We start from the raw sequence: 20,080 nt of genomic DNA on the forward strand, positions 1-20,080 counted from the left end.
ATTTCAATATATTATTAACAAGACACAGTATCAAGAGATAGAAAGAGAAATCCCATTTAAAATAACTTCAGACAACATAAATATTTAGGAATCTACCTGGAAAGACTGACACAGAAACTTTATGAAAACAATTATAAAACACTCTTTACACAAATAAAGTCATATCTAAATAACTAGGCAAATGTTAATTGATCATGGGTAGACAACTAATATGATAAAAAATGACAATTCTCCCTAAATTAAATTACTTATTTAGTGTCATGCCAATCAAACTTCCAAAAATTACTTTAGTGAGCTAGAAAAATAGTAATTAAATTCATGTGAAGAAATAAAAGGTCAAGAATATCAGAGAATTTAATGAAAAAATGCAAAGGAAGGCAAGTTCACCATACCATATCTAAAATTATATCAGAAAACATCAGTTATCAAAACTGGCTAGTACTAGCTAAGAAATAGAGTGGTGGATCAATGGAATAGATTGGGTGCAAAAGAGACAGCAGAAAATGACTATAGTAATCTACTGTTTGATAAACTCGAAGAGGTCAGTTTTTGGCTTAATAACTCACTCTGATTAAAAAGCTGCTGGAAAAAAATAGAAGATAGTATGGCAGGGGAGGCTAGGTGATGCAGTGGATAGAGCACTGGCACTGGAGTCAGGAGTACTTGAGTTCAAATCCAGCCTCAGACACTTTCTAATTACCTAGCTGTGTGGTCTTGGGCAAGCCACTTAACCCCATTGCTTTGCCAAAAAATAAAGAAGAAGAAGAAGAAGAAGATGGTATGGCAGAAACTTGAATCAGACCAATATCACACACTCTTTACACCAAGATAAAGTCAAAATGGGTGCAAGATTTAGTCATAACAGGTAATATTATAAACCAATTAGGAGAATCAGGAATAGCTTATCTGCCAGATGTATGGAAAAAGGAACCGTTTATGACCAAGGGGAGTAGTTTATGACCAAAGAAGAGATAGAGAACATTATAAAAAACAAATTGGATAATTTTGATTACATTAAATTAAAAGTTTTGCACAAATGAAACCATGGCAACCAAGAATAAAAGGAATGTAGTTAGTTGGAAAACAATTTTACAACTAGTGTTTCTGACAAAGGATTAATTTCTAAAATATGAGAACTGAGTTAAATTTATAAAAAAAAAAACTAAGTCATTCCCCAATTGATAAACGTTCAAAGGATACAGAAAGGTAATTATCAGAGAAAGAAATCAAAGCTATCTAGAGTCATGTGAAAAATTGCTCTAAATCATTATTGATTTGAGAAATGCAAACTGAAACTTCTCTGAGGTACCACCTCACATTTCTCAGATTGGCCAATATGACTAGTAAGGAAAATTATCAATTTTGGAGGGAGTGTAAGAAAACTGAGACACTAATGCATTGTTACTGGAGTTGTGAACTGAACCAACCTTTCTGGAGAGCAATTTGAAGTTATGCCCAAAGTGCAATAAAACTGTGCATACCATTTGATCCAGCAATACCACTATTGGGTCTGTATCCTGAAGAGATCATGAAAAAGGGTAAAAATCACACATGTACAAAAATATTCATAGCAGCACTGTTTGTAGTGGCAAAGTTTTGGAAATTGAGAGAATACCTATCAGTCAGGGAATGGCTAAAGGAGTTGGGGTGTATGTGTGATGGAACATTATTATTCTATAAGAAATCATGACGGACAGGATTTCAGAAAAGTTTGGAAAGGCTTGCATGAATTGATGCTGAGTGAAATGAGCAGAACCCAGAAGAACACGGGGTGATGATCAATCATGATGGATTTGTTCATTTCAGCAGTACAATAATCAAAGACGATTATAAATGACTTGTGATGGAAAATACCATCTATATCCAGAGAAGGAACTGGAAGACCAAAGCTTATTACTTCAATTTTTAAAAGTTGTCATGTATAATTCCATTTTTTCTTTTTTTTTTCTTCCATTTGATTCTGATTCTTCTCTTACAAAATGTTCAATATTGATCTATGTTTAGCATGGTTATAAATGTAGAGCCTGCATCAGATTGCTTTCTGTCAAGGGGAAGGAAGAGGGGAAGGGGGGGGAGAAATTGTAAAACTCAAAACCTTGCAAAAACATGATTGATAAAAACTACCCTTGCATGTATTTGTGAAAACAAACATTTAAAAAAAAGACCAGCTATGCTTCCTGGAGATTGTAGCAATGGCAGAGAAGACAATTGGAGATGTTTAGAGGTATTGAGATACGTAATAAGTGTCATTAGAGAACTAAGGATGGGATGGGGTTTTGATTATTCCAGGAAAGTATAAGGAAAAAGTTACTCACTAATGATGTGGTAGGGACAGGAGAGATATAGGGTTGCTAACAGTGCAACAGGTGCTTCAGAAAATGTGACTGAGAACTATAATTATATGACTCACATCTCCTTCTTCCCTTTTTTTTCCTCTTTCCTTCACCTTTTTAATATATTATTGAAAACTTATTTGACACAAAAGCTAGGTACATAGGGAAAGTTGAAATTTTAATTAAGTTTTTCTCCCTTCCTTTCTCCATGATTCTTCCAAATCAGTGACCTCACAGTTTTCTCCCCCCCACCATAATACTATGGGGGATACAACATGCAAATAATTATGTCTTAGTAAGTTATGTACAGGGTAAATTAAAGATTATCATCAAAGGGAAGGCACTAAGATTATTATGTATCAGGAAAGGTTTCTTGCAGAAAGTAGGACTTCATCTGGGATATTGAAGAAAGCCTGGGAAGATAATAAGTAGTTGTGGGCATGCAGGATACCAATGAATGTCCAGAATGAGGGGACAAAGTACCCTGTGCTTCATCTCAATTTGCCTCCTTCCCCAAAGTACTCCCAGCCCCAAGGTGAATTCTCATCCTTCTTAGCCTATAAGTTTCATTTCAAAGATTTTCTGACTCAAGTAATCTGCTCTAAAGTGTGAATGCATAATTTGGTTTAACTTCCTCAAGGTTCAAGTGGATTTTTAATAGGTAACTTGCTGAATTTAGGTGAATTTCAAATAATGAATAGAATAAATATTCAAATAAATGAATAGAAAGCTGAATTCAGAGTCAAAAAGACAAGTTCAAATATGGCCTTTGATATTAATGGGACCTGTCATCACCTCACAATATGTTTCTTCATCTTGTAAAAGTAGGATAGTATCTCTAGTACTTCAGAATTGTCATGAGGATTAAATGAGATGTGTGTGTGTGTGTGTGTGTGTGTGTGTGTGTGTGTGTCCCTTTGTGAACTTTTAACTAATATATGAATGTTGGCTATAATTATTTTCCACTAGTAGTCATGATTTAGAATCTCAACAGGGAAATCCTCGAGAGGAAAAATAGTGACCTGATTGAGCTGAAATGGAGGTAGAACATTGTGTAAAAGAAAAAGCAATGTCTTGGAAATTAGAAGACCCAATTTTGAATACTGGTTCTGTTAATACTTATACAATCTTGGGAAACTTCCTCTATCTCCCTGGGCTTTAGTCTTCTCGTCTTTAAAATGAGAAGATCAAACTAAATGATCTCTTCTAGTTCCAAATCTTAAGATTTTATAAACTTAGAACCAAAGTCTCAGTATGAGAACCCCAGTTGTGACCCCTTAATGATCTATCATATGCTCAAATAACACACTTTGACTATAGAGTCAATATTTTATTGAATTAACATGAGACAAGTGACTTGAGGGTTAGAAGAGATAATAACAAGAACAGCAATATAAAATATTTCAGAATGTGCAGGCTATCACTAGAAGCTGTTAGGAATCCATAGGGCTGGTCTATCTCTCAGGTCTCTCTAATAATTCAGTCCAAATATCTGAACCCTGATGGGTACATGCCTGACTTTCTTTTTTGGTTGCAGCCTCTTCCCCAGCTGATAATGCCCAATTGGTGCCATATATTTTGTTGGGTTTTGGCACTGCATTTGAGAGGCCCCTCCCATCCCCCTAAGGGAGAAAAAAGACAAATTAGGATCATTTTATTATACTTTATAAACAATACCCTTCCAAATTGAGTTGCTTTAGTGTGGCAAAAAGACTTTTAGAAATGGAATCAAAACACCTGAATTAAGACCAAAACCAGTTACTTATTATCTCTGTGATTCTGGGCAAGTCCTTTCACTTCTTTTTCCTCATCTAAAATGGGGCCTAATAGTGTAATTGTACTTGTTAGGGGACACAGTGAGCACAGCATAAGGCTAGTTACAAAGACATAGTTCAAATCCTCTCTAAGACACAGTGATTTTGTTACCCCTCAGAAGTAACTTAACCTCTCAATTTCTGTTTCTACAACTGAAAAATGGAAATAATAATAGTACCCATTTTATAAAACTGTTGTGAGTTTTGAATGAGATAAAAATGTGAGCTTTTTATTATCATCATAATCATTATTATTATCAATAATTTACCTCATAGGGTTCTTATGATGAAAGTGACTGGCAAAACATTGAAGGACTATTAAAATGTGAATTATTATTACTTTTAAATTCAATTAATCAACTACCAATTAGCATTTATTTAATGCTTACTTATTTTGTGTCAAGCACTTGGAATACAAAGACCAAAATAAAATAATTCCTGCCCTCAAAATGGTCAAAAGGGGAAGATAGCATGTAGTCATATAAGTATATAAAAAATCCATATAAAATTAAGACAAGGTAATTTTAGAAGACAGTACACTAGTTAGAAGCCACATTCCAGAATCTGAAATATAATGGGAACAAATGTAAATTCTTGCCGTTGGGTTTTAATGATAAACTACAGAAATGACATGACTAAATAGCAGTTTATATATAGAAAAAATGAAGTGTGGGGCAAGTAGTGGATTTTTAAACTCAGATTAAATTAGTGATATGACATGGAAGCCCAAAATGCAAATTTTTATCTTAGGTTGCTAATATTAGGAGTCATGAAATGAGGATTGCCTATACATCATATTTCAATAAAACTTAAAAGAAAACTGCCCAGATCCCTTGAAACTAAAGGCCATATCCTTAAGGAAACTCCAAAATGAAAATTTATAGAATTAGAGCAAAAATTCAGAGTTTCTTGATCAAAGAAAATTACAGTAAGCAGCAAGAAAAAAGGAATTCAAGTACTGAGAGGTCATTGTTGAAATCATACATGAGTCAGCCTTCACTCTAAAGTAGCAAACAACTTGGAATGCAATATTCCAAAAAGTAAAGGTTTGTAACCAAGAATAATTTGCCCAACAAAACTGAACATAATCCTATAGAAGGGGAAATGAACCTTTAATGAAATAAATTCTTTCCACCAAAATTCCAGATGAAAATATTGTAACTGTATAGTAATTTTGAAGTCTAGTAGCTAAAACAATCATCAAAAGTAAACATGAATGAACATTGATAACTAAAAAGGAAAACTGATTCTATTCTAACATGGGGAAATGTTGCATGTGTGTATGTGTGTGCATACGTGTGTTTGTGTGTGTGTGTGTTTTATTCTGAACCCTATCAACAAAGAAAGGTTGTGGAATCTAACTAGATAAGACCTGGAAATGATGTCTTCATCTATTAAGAAGAATGAAAAGAAAGGGGAAGGGGAATATAGTACACAGTGGGAAGGGAAGGGAAAAAATTAGGAAAAAATATCTGACATAAACAAGGTTTACAAGTACACAGTTAAATAAACAAGGAGATACAGTGAACAGGACCAGCTGACAATTGGTCTCACCTCAGCTGATCAAAGGAAGGAATAATACACACACACACACACACACACACACACACAGACATACTCACAAAAAAGTGGGCAAGAAATATATTTCATTCAATAGGAAAAGTGGCATAAAAAGAAAGAGTAGCTTAAAGGAGGGATCAATCCATTACAAACAATCATTCAATATGTTCAAAAGTTCTTCTTGATATGTCAAAGAATGGGAATCTGAAGGTACACCCATGAATTAGGGAATGCTGAACAATTTACACTACATAAATAAAATAAAGTTCTACTTTACTTCAAAAAATGATGAAAAGGGGCGTAGTCAATAAAGCACCGGCCCTGGAGTCAGGAGTACCTGGGTTCAAATCCGGTCTCAGACACTTAATAATTACCTAGCCATGTGGTCTTGGGCAAGCCACTTAACCCCGTTTGCCTTGCAAAAAAGAAAAGAACCTAAAAAAATGATGAAAAGGATATAGTAAAGACAAACAACTTTGAAAGAATTAAGGACTCTGTGATTTGGAAATATGCCCAAAGTGCAATAAAACTGTGTATATACCCACGGATCCAGCAATACCTCTATTAGGTCTATGTCCCAAAGAGATCACCAAAAAAAGGGGAAAAGACGCACATGTACAAAAATATTCAGAGCAATTCATTTTGTAAAGTCAAAGAATTGGAAATTGAAGGCATACCCATCACTTGGGGAATAGCTGATTAAATTGTGGTATATGAATATAATGGAACATTATTGTTCTATAAGAAATGATGAGCAGATAGATTTTTGAAAAATCTAGAAAATACATGAAGTGATACTGAGTGAAGGGAGCTGAACCAGAAGAACAATGTACAGCTTAATAGCATCATTGTTTAATGATCAACTATGATAGACTCCTCTTAAAAATATAGCAATTAAAGACAATTTTAAAAGACCTGCATTGGAAAATGCCATACATATCCAGAGAAAGAACTATGAAATCAGACTGCATATCAAAGCATACTATTTTCACCTTTTAAAATGTTTTTGCTTTTTCTTTCTCATAGTTCCCCCCCTCCCTGGCCAACTTTATTCTGATTTTTCATTCACAGCAAGACTAGCATGGAAATATGTGTAACATGATTCTACATGTATAAGCTATTCTAGGATGAGGGAGGAAAGGGTGGATGGAAGAGAAAGTTTTACAAGACTGAATGTTGAAAACCATCTTTAAATGTAATTGAAAAAATTAAATAAAAATATAAAAAAATTGACTTTGATCAGTATAATGACCAAATACAGAAGACTCATGATGAAACAAGCTACCCACCTCAAAACAGAGAGAGATAAAGGACTCAAGAGTGAAGAATAAGAAAGTTTGGAGGGTTTTGCACATGGCAAAAATTTTGCACATGGAAATTTGTTTTATTTTGACTAGAAATGCTGTAACAAGGTCTTTCTTTTTTCTTTGTATTCTCAATTGGTGGGGAGAGGTTACAGTGAAAGAGAGAGAAAGCAGTGCTGATTTTAAAATAATGTTTTTTTCTTTAAAAGGGGCATTAGCCCCATAATATGTATTCTTGATTTTTGATATTTGAGATTATTATATCTTATGAGAATCACATGAAGAAATTGAGGTGTATTGGGGGAGGAGGGTGAGTTAAACCTAAAGAGAAGATACAAGGGAAACTTGATAGATGTTTTTAAGTATTATGCCTACACTACTTTCTTGTGGGAAGGGAATTAGACTTGTTCTGCTTAACCTCGAGTAGAAGTGGTAATAAGAAAAAAAAAAGAGCGATTCTATTTATCCCAAAGTGGACTAGATTTGCCTCTAGAGGTTATTCCTCACAAAACTGGATGACTTGGTGATGTTGGGGATTATTGTTCATGTATGGATAGGACTAGATGACCTCAGAACTTTTTTTTAAATCTGATATTCTTGGAAATACAGAATAGAAGAAACTGTGACTTCAAAGCTGTCAATGTGAAAAAAGATCCGAAGCTTTTAGAAGATGGCAAACAATGATAGTGATGCAGCCCAAATGAGCCAAGGAGATACTGGCCTGAATGGATAAATGCACCCCCTCCTTCCTTACCCCATATTCTCTATGACACAGTGACACTGGTCTCCTTGCTGTTATTTACAGAAGACATTTCATCTCCTCATGCCAGGCATTTTCATTGGCTGTCTCCATCAATCAGACTCTCCCTCCTCATCTCCACCTTCTGCTTTCCCTGGCTTCCTTCCCAGATAAAATGCTGCCTCTACAGGAAGCCTGCCTCAAAGTCTATTAATTCTAGTACCTTTTCTTTTTTACTTATTTCCAATTTATTACACACACACACACACACACACACACACACACACACACACACACACACACACCTTGTTTTATACACATATTTGTTTACCGGTCATCTCCTTCATTAGATTGAAAGCTTCTAGAGAGAATGGATTATCTTTTAGCTTCCTTTGTAACTCTATGGTTTGAGACAATGCCTGGAAATAGTAAAAGCATGATAACTTTTTATTTACTATTGACCAAAATCCAGAAAGTCAATAATCAATCAATGAACCACTCAAGAAACATTTGTTGATGTTTTTCCAGCCTGATTTGAGGATCATTAGCAATAGATATGATAATTAAATCCATGAGTTACTTTGATAGAGTTGAATAGGTACTATTTAATTTAGAAAAAGGAAGAACTATATCTTCTTATGATGTTGGTTAAGTATTTAATACAATGAAATAAACTAAGGAATATCCTTCAAGTAATAAGAAAAAAATGTAATGCTCTAGTATATCAAAAGATCTATAATTTCTTCAGTATGCAAAACTCCCTCCAGTTGTACAGTTTGCAACCCTAAACAGAGTTGCTCTGTCCCCCCCCGAGATTCAATCATTTGTGATGGGTCTTGCCAGATAATTATAATGGCTAGACCCTAATTACTATGAAACTGTTCATATAAAAATGTTAGCATCTTTCATCTCATCTCTGTCCTCAATTTACTAGTGGAAGCAAATTTCCAAAGCTACCCCAAGAGAATGCTTCTGCTACAATAATGATACAGATTTATAGATAATATGCTCCCCCAAGATCTTCCTTCCTGTGAGACTTCCTCCACAATTACTTCAAACACCTTAGATAACTAATCAGAAACAGTCATTTTTAAATACTTTGAAATTTTCTTTTGCCTTTGCATAAAACTCTCAAGTGATTAATATATTATGTGAAAGATCTTCCATGTGCTATATAACAAAGTATTTTGGTTATTTTCTCTTTTTTAAAACACTTTTTTCCTGAAGAAATATTTAATAAACTCTAAAGGAAGAAAGTAAAAAAAGACAGCAATTGTTTCCTGATAATAGAATATGCCTACCTGTCTCTATCAAATTTATTTTATACTTAAAATTCTATTAGAAGCATGGGGGAATTAAGGGGAATTACATTTGGTAAATTTAGCCTTTTAGCTATAATAGAAGAGGTCAGGGGGGAAAAAGATAGGCTGGGGACCTAGTAAAGAGAAAGGATAACAGATAAATAGCAAGATTAGTGAAAAATCTAGAGAGAGTGAGGGGGGGGCCTCTAGAAGGCCAAATAGGTTATCTTTGAAAGAATTGTGGAAGAATGCAGTAAAGAATTGCAATGAATGAGAAAGTAGGGATGGAATAGGATTCATATTAATAGAAATCATATTTTCATTAATGAAATCATAATGAGAATTATTATTACTATTGTGGGTAGTGGTAAGTAGAAAAGCTAGGAAGTACCATAGAGTATCCTAGGTCTAGAATTAGGAAGACCTGCATTCAAATCCAGTCTTAGATACTTAATAGTTCTGTGACCCTGAGCAAATCATTTAATCCTGTTTTCCTCAGTTTCCTCCTCTGTAAAATGAGCTGGAGAAGGAAATGGCAGACCAATCTAGCATCTTTCCAAGAAAATCCAAAATGGAGTCATAAAGATTTAGACATGACTGAAAAACAACTAAACAACAAGAAGTAGTTCAATCATTCAATCTACAAGCAATCAAATATATACAATGTGTGGGAAATTGTGCAAAGAATAGGTTAATTGTAGTAATGAAAAATTATGCAAGAATAGGTTGATTGTAGTAATATATTCCAATGGGAACAAAGATGATTTCATAGGGACCTGTTAATGGCAGTGCTCTTATCACCAACTGATGCACCAATAAAAAGCTAACAGTGGAAAAGTATTCATTTAGTCTTTCAATAACCATTTATTAAGCACCAACTGTGTGCAAGTTACCCAATTGTTATAGTACTTGGTGGAAACCAAGACAAAATTCCTTTCCACTTCAGAGTACATACATACTCCATACAATTGCTAGAATAATTTCCCTTTAGTGCAGTTTGGATCATGCTATTCTTAAAATCAATCAACTCCAGTGGTTCCCTGATCTCAATGATAAAGTAAAAATTCTTTTGTTTAGTTTTTAAAACCCTTCGCAAACTGACTCTACCTTATCTTCCTAGACTCTCTAGACATGATTCCCCTTGCTATGCTCTATGATCCAGCCAAATGGACCTTCTCTTACACACACACACACACACACACACACACACACACAAACACAAGTGCATGTTCACACATGGCAATCCATTTTTCATTTTTGTATACTTCCCCATGCCTGATTTATCTTCCCTCCTCTTTTCCACCTCATCTTTTTTACTGCATCTTTTCCACCACATCCCCTCCACTGCATCCCTTTGGATGCAGCTTTCTACCCTGAATCCTTTCCTCATCCTAACTGCTAGTACCTTTTCTCTATTGCATTTAATTTTATTTATACTTATATTATGTGCTGTTTTTCTCACTGCAATGTTAGCTCCTTGAAAGTTGGGATTGTTTTATTATTTGTATCTTTATTTTTCTGCCTATCACTTAGCCTGTGTTTTATAAGTGCAGTCCAGAATGACCCAAGATTTATAAAGCATGCTAAAGGTGATTAAAGGGCTTAAAAAGTTTTCTTAACATTGTCCACATTTACAGCAATATTGTGGGATAATCAATATGATAGACTTGCTCTTCTCAACAGTACAATGATCAAAGATAATTCTAAAGGACTTGTGATGGAAAATACCATCCATATCCAGTGAAGGAACTTTGGAGTCTGAAAGCAGAGTGTTTATTATTTTCAATTTTTAAAATTTGTTTTATGTTTTGTTTTATCCTTCTCCTGGTTCTTCTTTTTGTTCTGATTTTTCTTTCACAATATGATCAACACCAAAGATATTTAACATAGTTATACATATATAACTTATATACTTTCTGTCAAAGGGAGGGGGGAAAGAAGGGTTTTGTAGGCTTTAATCAAAAGGACAGGTATATTAGGAGAGAGAGAAAAGCCTGTAATTAAGAATCATTCCTAGGCAAAAATAAAATACTCCTAGAATTCAGGGAAATGATCATCATCACATCACCAGATACACATAAACATACACACTCACACACAAACATGACATTCTTCCATACCCACACACATAGTTCTTGTCCTTTGTTATCAAATAAGACCAAAATGACATCACTATGTTTGAGACAAATTACAGTGTGTCTGACTGTGACTGATCAGATTAATATGATCTTGAAATGCTCTACCATAGGTTGGGCACAAATAGTCCAGGCATGTACCCAGGGTGGGTACTCTAAACTTACATATCTCACATTTCCTTTGAGCTGCTTCCATTCTGCCTTCCTCATAGACCACAGTACCCTCACTGATGAGGACATGCCATGCTGGGCAGTCCTGTATCAGTTGGTCTCCCTTGCTGGACAATCAATTCTAAAGATTTTCAATGAGATTTTTCAGGGTGTCTTGGTATTGCTTCTTCTGTCCCCTTTGTGAGCACTTGCCCTGCCTGAGTTCTCCATAAAATAGACTTTTTGGGCAAGCGTACATCTGGCATTCTAACAATGTGTCCAGCCCATCATAGTTGCAATCTCTGTAGTAATGTTGGAATACTAGGCAGTTTAGCCCAAGAAAGGACCTCAGTGTCTGGTATCTTCTGCCAGATGGTCATCAGAATCTTCCTAAGATGATTTAAACTGGTGGAATGAGAGGAGAATGATTCCTTCTGAGAGCCACAAAGCTATCTGTAGCAGGTGCTGGGGGGCACATGGAGCTTGCTTAGGCATTGAAGACACCAGGTTTATCAACTGCATCTAGAGTCATCACCAATTGTCTTGACTGTTTTGCTTTGCTGGATCATAATGACTTTGGAAGAGAGTAAGGCAGATGATATTGTGGAACTCTACTTCACTTAAATCCAATTTATATGCGCAGCAAAAGACATCACTCATAACCATCCTTAAAGTCCAGTGGCAGCAGGCAAGTGACAAAGCAGCAGGGGCAAATACACTGAGAGTTGCAATCACAACCCAGGCCATAGAGTCGTTTCTGCACTGAAAGCAGCAGTGGGATTTGGCAGCCCCCCAGGTGACAGAGCAGCCCTTTTAAGGATAATTCTGCTCATCTCCTGATGTGAGGAAGGAGCTAGCAAAATGCCCTAAAAATTGTCTGCTTACCCAACCCTGGCCTAATTACTGTGCTAGGCGGGGATCCCACAGTGTGGTCAAGATGCAAAAAAATCTACAAAAACTTCTTCAAAGAAGATTCCACTCACCATTGGTGCACGGAAAGTGCACACACTCATAGATAACACAAGATCCAATAGTCCTGAAAGACATACAGCTCTTGTGAGAGAACTCAGCACATACAGTATCCAAACAGCAGTCCTAAGTGAAACGAGACTGACAAATGAAGGCCAGTTTACTGAATCTGGAGTTGGATACCCATTTTTCTGGAGTGGCTGCAGTGAAAAGGAACATTGTGAAGGCTGGGGTGGGTTTTACAACCCCTACCCATACACACATTCAGACAAAAAACAAGATAACATCTTTCAATTAAGCCTGCTTAGAGTAGGAGTTTTCTAACAGTAAACAGATGAGGGTCACTATTAATCACATCTGATCTTTAAATGGTGCTCTACTGGGAACCAATGTCACCCTACTCATCACTCTAATACTTCTATTTCAGCTTCACTACCACCATCTTTATACTCATCCTGAGTGTCTCTGTGAAAGTTCTGAGAATAAAAAAGGGTAGAAGATACTTCCTAAGCTGGAAGAACTTGACTGTACCTCATCTCCTGGTCACCCACATAAATCTCCCTATCTCTGACATGTAGATCTTGGTCATGCTTTGAAACCTAAATATAATCTTTGCTTAAATGTATGACTTAGCCTCAATTCTCTCTGTCAAGAACACAGAATAGTGTGCATCATGTGTGAAGAATCATTCATTTATTCATTCATTCATTCTGCATTAAAAAAATCCACAGAAATCTGAGTTGGAAGGAACTCAGAGGTAATCCAAAACAATTTACAGCTGAGCTGGAATTCCCTTGACTACATTTTCCTGCCTGCCTTAGCTATGTGAGCATCAAATATAAAAGGAAATCCTTCAATTACAGAGACTGAATATAAACTCACCTCTAGATCTCCATCCTAACACCCAACCTTCTTCCCCATCTATATTGATCTTTGCCAGGCAGATGGATATTATCTGTTTATTGAATTTTATTGGATATTGAACCATGAGCAAGCTTATGTCATTATTCTAGTGAATATGGTTGAAATCAGAATGATTAATGATCTTCACTTTTTTTCATTCCCCATATATACTATTTATTTGCTCTATTCCCATCAATATTTCAACATTGTCAGTTCTTAATTTAAAATAACAAAAAAAAATGAGAGGAGAGAAAATGAATGTTAGAAGAGGAAAATTGTAAGAATATAGTTACTCCTTTTCCTGTCCTCACCTTCTCTGAACACTTTCACCAAGTTACGAGACTGGGGTATGGGAGAAATAGACTTCATCAGGGAAGGTTAACCAAGTTATATTTACATCATGGGAAAGAAAGTATCATTCAAAGGATTAAATAGCTAGGGTTAGATTTAGAGCTGGATTTAAGGTTAGGAGTGGAATTAGGATTGTTATATTTGTTTGTGTTTTTGGTCCTTAATTTTAGAAGAAGACCACAACCTCAAGGAGATGATGCCATGACAAGCACATTAACTGAATTTGAGTGAGGAGGAGCTGTGTTAAGTCACCAGCCTCACTTTCTCCTTCAGAGCCATCTGAATCCAGTGGCCAGATATGAATCAGGATGACTGGTGATGGTCCTGGATACAGGAAAATCAGCATTAAGATCTTTCTAAATTCAGTATTTTATTTACCATTCTATGTTACCTTTCCAAAGATTCCCTTGTTTAGGAGAAAGGAACAATGTCATTAATAACAGAATATGCTAGTTACCTCCAAAATGTCCAAAAGAAGGGAAAAGGATCTTCATCGTATCTTATCTAAATTAGGGCCAATATGTGTCACAGATTAAGTAAATCACTGGTTATGGTGTATTGGGGGTGCTGGGAGGTGTAGTGGTTACTAAGGAATAAAGTAATTCACACCTGGGGAAGAAAAAGCAGTGTTTAATTGGGAAGATAAATAGTATAAACTAAAATCAAAACAAACAATCCAGATTGGTGTTAAGGTGGCTATAGACAAAATCCAGGAGCTGAGATCCTCAGAAAGTTACTGAGAACAGATGCTCAGAGCTAATAAGACAAACTAGATCAGGAAGTGAAATAGGCAGTGCTGAGATTAATTCTAATTCAATCTAATCTGCTAAAGTTTCTGCCTTTATATTGTGGTTTCTCTCATTTCCCACTCAATTTGGTTCAGTGTGATGGTATGGGAAGAATGTACCAAGCCTCTTCCTTAGTCATTATTTTACTCTGCCAAAATAAAAGCATTGGTAGAAAACTTTTCCCTTTTCTAGGATATGTGCAATTTGAATTGGTTCCCTTGTTCTCTCCTTTTTGCCCATACTCTCACCAAGCCACTAGGCAGTACTGAAATCTCAGAATAATTGATGTCCTTGCCTAACTAACCACATAAAAAATTCTTATTTTGTAATTGTTTTTGTTTTTTACATCATTTGGTAAGGATATATTTATAATTGAATAAATTAAAAAAACAAATATTTAGAACAGTAATATATTATCACTTTTTTGCTTTAAACAATAAAAATTATATTAGCTTAAATATATCATCATTGTTAATAATATTTAGCATCTATATAGGACTAAGTACTTAACATGCATTATCTCATTTGATACTCAAAATAAACCTGTTAGGATTACTTACTATCATGGGGAGGAGGAGATAAGAGAAGGGAAGGAGGTAGAAAAATGTGGCTCAAAAGCTTATTAAAAGATGTTAAAAACTATCTTTGCAGGTAATTAAAAAAATAAAATTAAAAATTAAAAAAACCCAACTCTGTTAGATAGATGCTCTTAATAGCTATATTTTACACATCAGAAGATTGAGGGTAAGAGTAATGTGACTTGTCCAGGGGCACACAGCTTGCAAATAACTGAGAGAGAATTGAGTATTAATGTAACACAACTTGTTTAGCTATTTCTTAAATCCTTAGGTACTTTTTTTGTTTCCAGTGATATATCATGAAATTCACAATAACAAAAACAGAGAAAGAATAGTTCAATAAGACTAACTGACACATTGACCATATCTGACAGTAAATACAACATTCTCTATCCATAGTTCCTCCTCTACAAAGATGAGAAGGAAGTACATTTGCTCAACTTTTCTCTACAGCTCTGGTCACTTAAAATGGAAGCACCCATGTCTAGGATGCTTTTGGAAGATCTGTATTGCCCTATGATATGAGTGGCATAGCCAGAAATGGTGGCCTCATTCAAATGTCCTGATTGGGATAGTTGCTCTCTTTATCCAGATGTGTCCACATGGTGAAGATCTCATTCACTCACAGGATGAGCACCATGCATTAAGCTGAGGGGGTAGAGAAGGGCTACCTTTTCTCTCACTTTAAGCCCTGTGATCCTGAAAAATGGGCTTGGAGTTTTGGTCTGTTTCATCTGCCCTTTTCAGTTCTAGATGCAGGCAGGGAAATTCTAATACCAGGATTTGAACTATGGTGTACTTGGAGTCAGGATCTTTGGTAAAAGCTAATCTTTTAAAAGTTAGTGGCTAATGGAACTTAGGTTCTGGGGATTCCTAGAATTAAGAAAAAGAATTATTAGGAACTGAAGCCAATGGCAGACTACAGTCACTATTCCTATCCTTAAATTGATATAAATTTCAATATTGATATATCTTTTATGTATAGAAATATATATAGATATATAGATACAGATTATAGATATATAACATACCAGATATCTATCATAGATTATTGATGCAAAAAATTCCCAAATAAGTTTTTCTTCCTAGCCTATTGATTTTATTAATGAGGAAACTTTTAATTTCATGAAATTGAATCTATTTTGTCTTTTGTAGCTTCCTCTACAATTTCTTTAAAATTCTTCCTCTACATATTATTGTGAAGTACCTTGATGAGTTATCTTTTTGTTTGAGTTTTTAAAATAATTCTTATGGATATCTTTTGTTTTCTATCACCAATATTTTCTAATATTTTCTAGGGATTGAATAGGGACTGGATATGGGTTTAATTGGTATAGGAAACTTCCAGATGAGGAAACTCCTTGCAAAACAAATTAGTAAACCCTAGAAAATCATCTAAAAACTAATAGAAATAATTAGCAACTTTAGCAGAGTTGCAGAATACAAAATAAATCCACATAAATCATCGACATTTCTATATATTACTAAGAAGACTCAGAGCAAGAGATAGAAAGAATATTCAAAGTAGCTATAGCCAACATAAAATACTTGTCTGTTTATATGATAGTACCAACTTTAACATTGGAGTTGTATAAATTTTGGATATATTATGATCTATATATGATATGTGTATGTTTTGTTCTAACTCAGTCAACCTGATTTTCAGGTTTTATCAAATTCCTAAGTAATAGATATTATCAGATTTATTCAGTTTGGTTGTTTCTGATTTTTATCCATTCTATTGTTTTACTTTTTAAAATCTTTTAATCAGTAAATAATTAATGAAGACTGTTTAACAGAATAATTTGAGTAAATGTGCTATTTCTCTTTTCCTATTTTTTAAAAAAAGTTTTTCTCATTAAGATCTTAAACTTTTTCGTTCCTCTAAATGAATGTTATTACTTTACCTATCTCCATAAACTATTGCCTTGGTAATTAGATTGATCTAACACTAAAATCTGTTAATTAATTCAGCTACTATCATCATTACTATTATGTTAGTAGAATCCAACCAAGAGTCACCTTGATTATATCTCTAGTCATTTCTCATTATTCATTTTAAAAATGTTTTGTAATCATATTTATGTAATTTTGGAAACATCTTAACTCCCATAAATTTTGAGCACATTGCAACAATTTTGAAAGGGATATCCCTCTGTATTACTTCCTCCTGGATTTTCTTTTTCCTAATACAGAAATACCCACATTCTGTTTAGACTTATTATAGCATACTAATGAAGTTATTAAATTTCTCAATTAGTTTCTTTGCTGGTTTTCTGGAGCTTTGTAAATAAATCACCATGTTGTAGTAAATGGGTTATCTCCCTAGTTTCCCAGTATTTATGTCTTTAATTCTTCTCTCTTGCTTAATTTCTATCACTAGCATTTTAAATGTATTTGTTGTTTTTATTATTCAGAAATTGAGAAATATGAATCAACATAAGGATTTCTTTTTGATTTTTCTTTTTGATTTTTTTTAGAATTACATGGAAAGGTAATTTTCAATATTCATCCTTTTGGCAAGCTCTTGAGTTCTACATTTTTCTTCCCCGCCCCTTCCTTCCCCCCTCCTCATGGCAACAACAATGTGATATAGATTGTACATGTACAATCGTGTTTTAACATATTTCCATGTTAGTCATGTTGTGAATGAGCAATTATAACTAAAGGAGGGGGAATCATAAGAAAGAAAGGAAAAACATAAAAGAAATTTTAAAAAGCAAACAAGGGGGCAGCTAGGTAGGTACAGTACTAGCCCTGGTATCAAAAGGACCTGAGTTCAAATCCAGCCTCAGACACTTGATACTAGTTTTGTAAACTTGGACAAGTCACTTAACTTCCATTACCTTGCAAAAAAAACAAAAAAAAAGGTGAACTTAGTAGAGGGTTTCTATATTTTTTTTTAAGAAAATGTCACCCAGAAAGTGAAACTTATCCATGGAACTATAAATCTGCACTAGAATAGTTTATTCTTTTTAAAAAATAATAAATTCAATATATTATATTTAAATCTGTTCTGTTCCTGTCTGTAATTCCCTCCAAACCTTTTTTTCTGCTCTGTATTTTTTCATACTTTCATTATTCTCTTTCATTTCCCCCTTTTGTTGGGAAAAGAATTTAACCTTATTAAGTTCTTAATGATTTCTCGTTCATGTTAATTTTTTTATGCCTCTCTTGAGTTTTGTTTTTGAATGTAAGATTTTTCTATTCACTTTTGGTCTTTCCATTAGAGATGCTTGAAAGTTATCTATTTCTATCTTTTTCCTGGAGGATTATACTTAGTTTTTCTGGATAGGTTATTCTTGGTTGCAATCCTTACTGTTTTGCAATAAGCCCTCTATTTCTTTATCATGGAAGCTGCTAATCTTGTGTGATCCTGACTGTCCTTCCATGATATCAAATAGTTTCTGACTTCTTGCAACATATTGTCCTTGACCTGAGAGCTCTATAACTTGGCTATAATATCCCTGGGAATTTTTATTTTGGGGATCGGATCTCTTTCAAGAAGTGATCAGTGAATTCCTTTAATTTCTATTTTGTTCTCTGATTCTAATGATTATGTGTAGTTTTCTTTAATTATTTCTTGATATATGTGTATCTAGGATCTTTTTTGATTATGGTTTTGAAGCAATCCAATAATTCTCAAAATAGCTACCTCTCCTTGATTTATTTTCCAGGTCTTTTGTTTCCCCAATTTAGGTATTTCACATTTTCTTTATTTTTTCATGGTTTTGATTTTTTTTATTATTTCTTGATGTATTTGTGTAGTATGTGTGTAAATATGAATATATGAATGCATGTATATACCCCCACACATATATACCAAAAAAGGAATAGAGGCCATTACAATACATTTAAAAAAACTTTGATTACATGAAACTGAAAAACTTCTGCACAAAATTAATTTTCCTCAAATGGTTATATGGGGAGAAAAATGTATCAGATTTCTCTGATAAGGGTTTAATATTCAAAATATACAAATAACAACAGGTTTCCTCTAATAGATAGTGATCAAAAGATAAGAACTAATATAATTCTCAATAGAAAAATTATATTGTTTTAACATAAAAGAATGCTTCAAGTCACTAGATCTAAAATGTACATTAAAACAATTCTCATGTTAATTTAACTTCATACTCTGTAAATTAGCAAAGATGACAAAAAATACCCATAACAGTCAATATTGGAGGAATTTTGGGAAAATAGACATACTGTGTCCTTGTGTATATAGTTATGCACAACCATTTTATAAAACAATTTGAAATTATGTAAATAAAGTGACTAAAATGTCTCTTTTTGACTTAGTGATTCCATTACTAGATTTCTACTCCCCACAAGTCATTAATAAGTGGAGCATTTCTATGTACACCAAAATATTTATGGTAGCACTTTTTTGTGATAACAAAGAATTGAAACAAAGTTAAGGTCTATTGATTGGGGAATAACTAAACAATTTGTTGTACATGTGGGCAATTAAATAGCATTGTGCTGTTAGAAATAATGTAATGAATCCAGAGAGATATGGAGAAATCTGCGTATACTGATGAAAAAATGACGTTATCAGGGCCAAGAAAACAAGATACCCAATAATTGCAACAATGTAAAAGAAATAATAACAAAAGACAAAAAAAGGAAAAGTGAATGTCATGTTTTCAGACTTTCAAATATTTTGATCAGTTGTGAAATTCTTTTACTCTTTTTCTTTTTTTGGAGGGACTTAAAAATATATGGGGATGTCTCTCTGGTAGAAAGGAAGGAAAGGGAAGAAAATGGAAGATATCTATAAAAACTGCTTTTGAAAAAGATGTCCATAGATGAAATATATGTATATTCTTCGTATTTATCAACAATTCATTTCGGGGGCTAGGTGGCGTAGTGGATAAAGCACCAGCCTTGGAGTCAGGAGCACCTGGGTTCAAATCCGGTCTCAGACAATAATTACTTAGCTGTGTGGCCTTGGGCAAGCCACTTAACCCCATTTGCCTTGCAAAAAACCTAAAAAAAAACAGTTCATTTCAAACTTTTCTAAAATTCTATACCAATAATTCATTTCTCATCTTTAGTTTTTATACCTTCACAAAATATATAAGGAAGTCATAATTTTATGGTCTATTTCTCCATGTAATAGGATTTTTTTCTTCATATCCTATTAAAC

General features: G+C 34.1%; 1 protein-coding gene across 3 annotated transcripts in view; it reads right to left on the minus strand.

Moving 5' to 3' along the window:
- Positions 1-3,655: 3,655 nt before the first annotated feature.
- PRSS55 (serine protease 55) overlaps positions 3,656-20,080 on the minus strand; it is a 69,100-nt gene continuing 52,675 nt past the window's right edge. For all 3 annotated transcript variants that reach the window (XM_074225386.1, XM_074225378.1, XM_074225368.1), the window contains exon 6: positions 3,656-3,955. In XM_074225386.1, the coding sequence (XP_074081487.1) occupies positions 3,813-3,955 (143 nt within the window). In that variant the 3' untranslated portion in view covers positions 3,656-3,812. The remainder of the gene's footprint in view (positions 3,956-20,080) is intronic.

Source organism: Macrotis lagotis, chromosome 1 (genome assembly GCF_037893015.1).
Source record: "Macrotis lagotis isolate mMagLag1 chromosome 1, bilby.v1.9.chrom.fasta, whole genome shotgun sequence".
NCBI classification, from domain to species: Eukaryota; Metazoa; Chordata; class Mammalia; order Peramelemorphia; family Peramelidae; genus Macrotis; species Macrotis lagotis.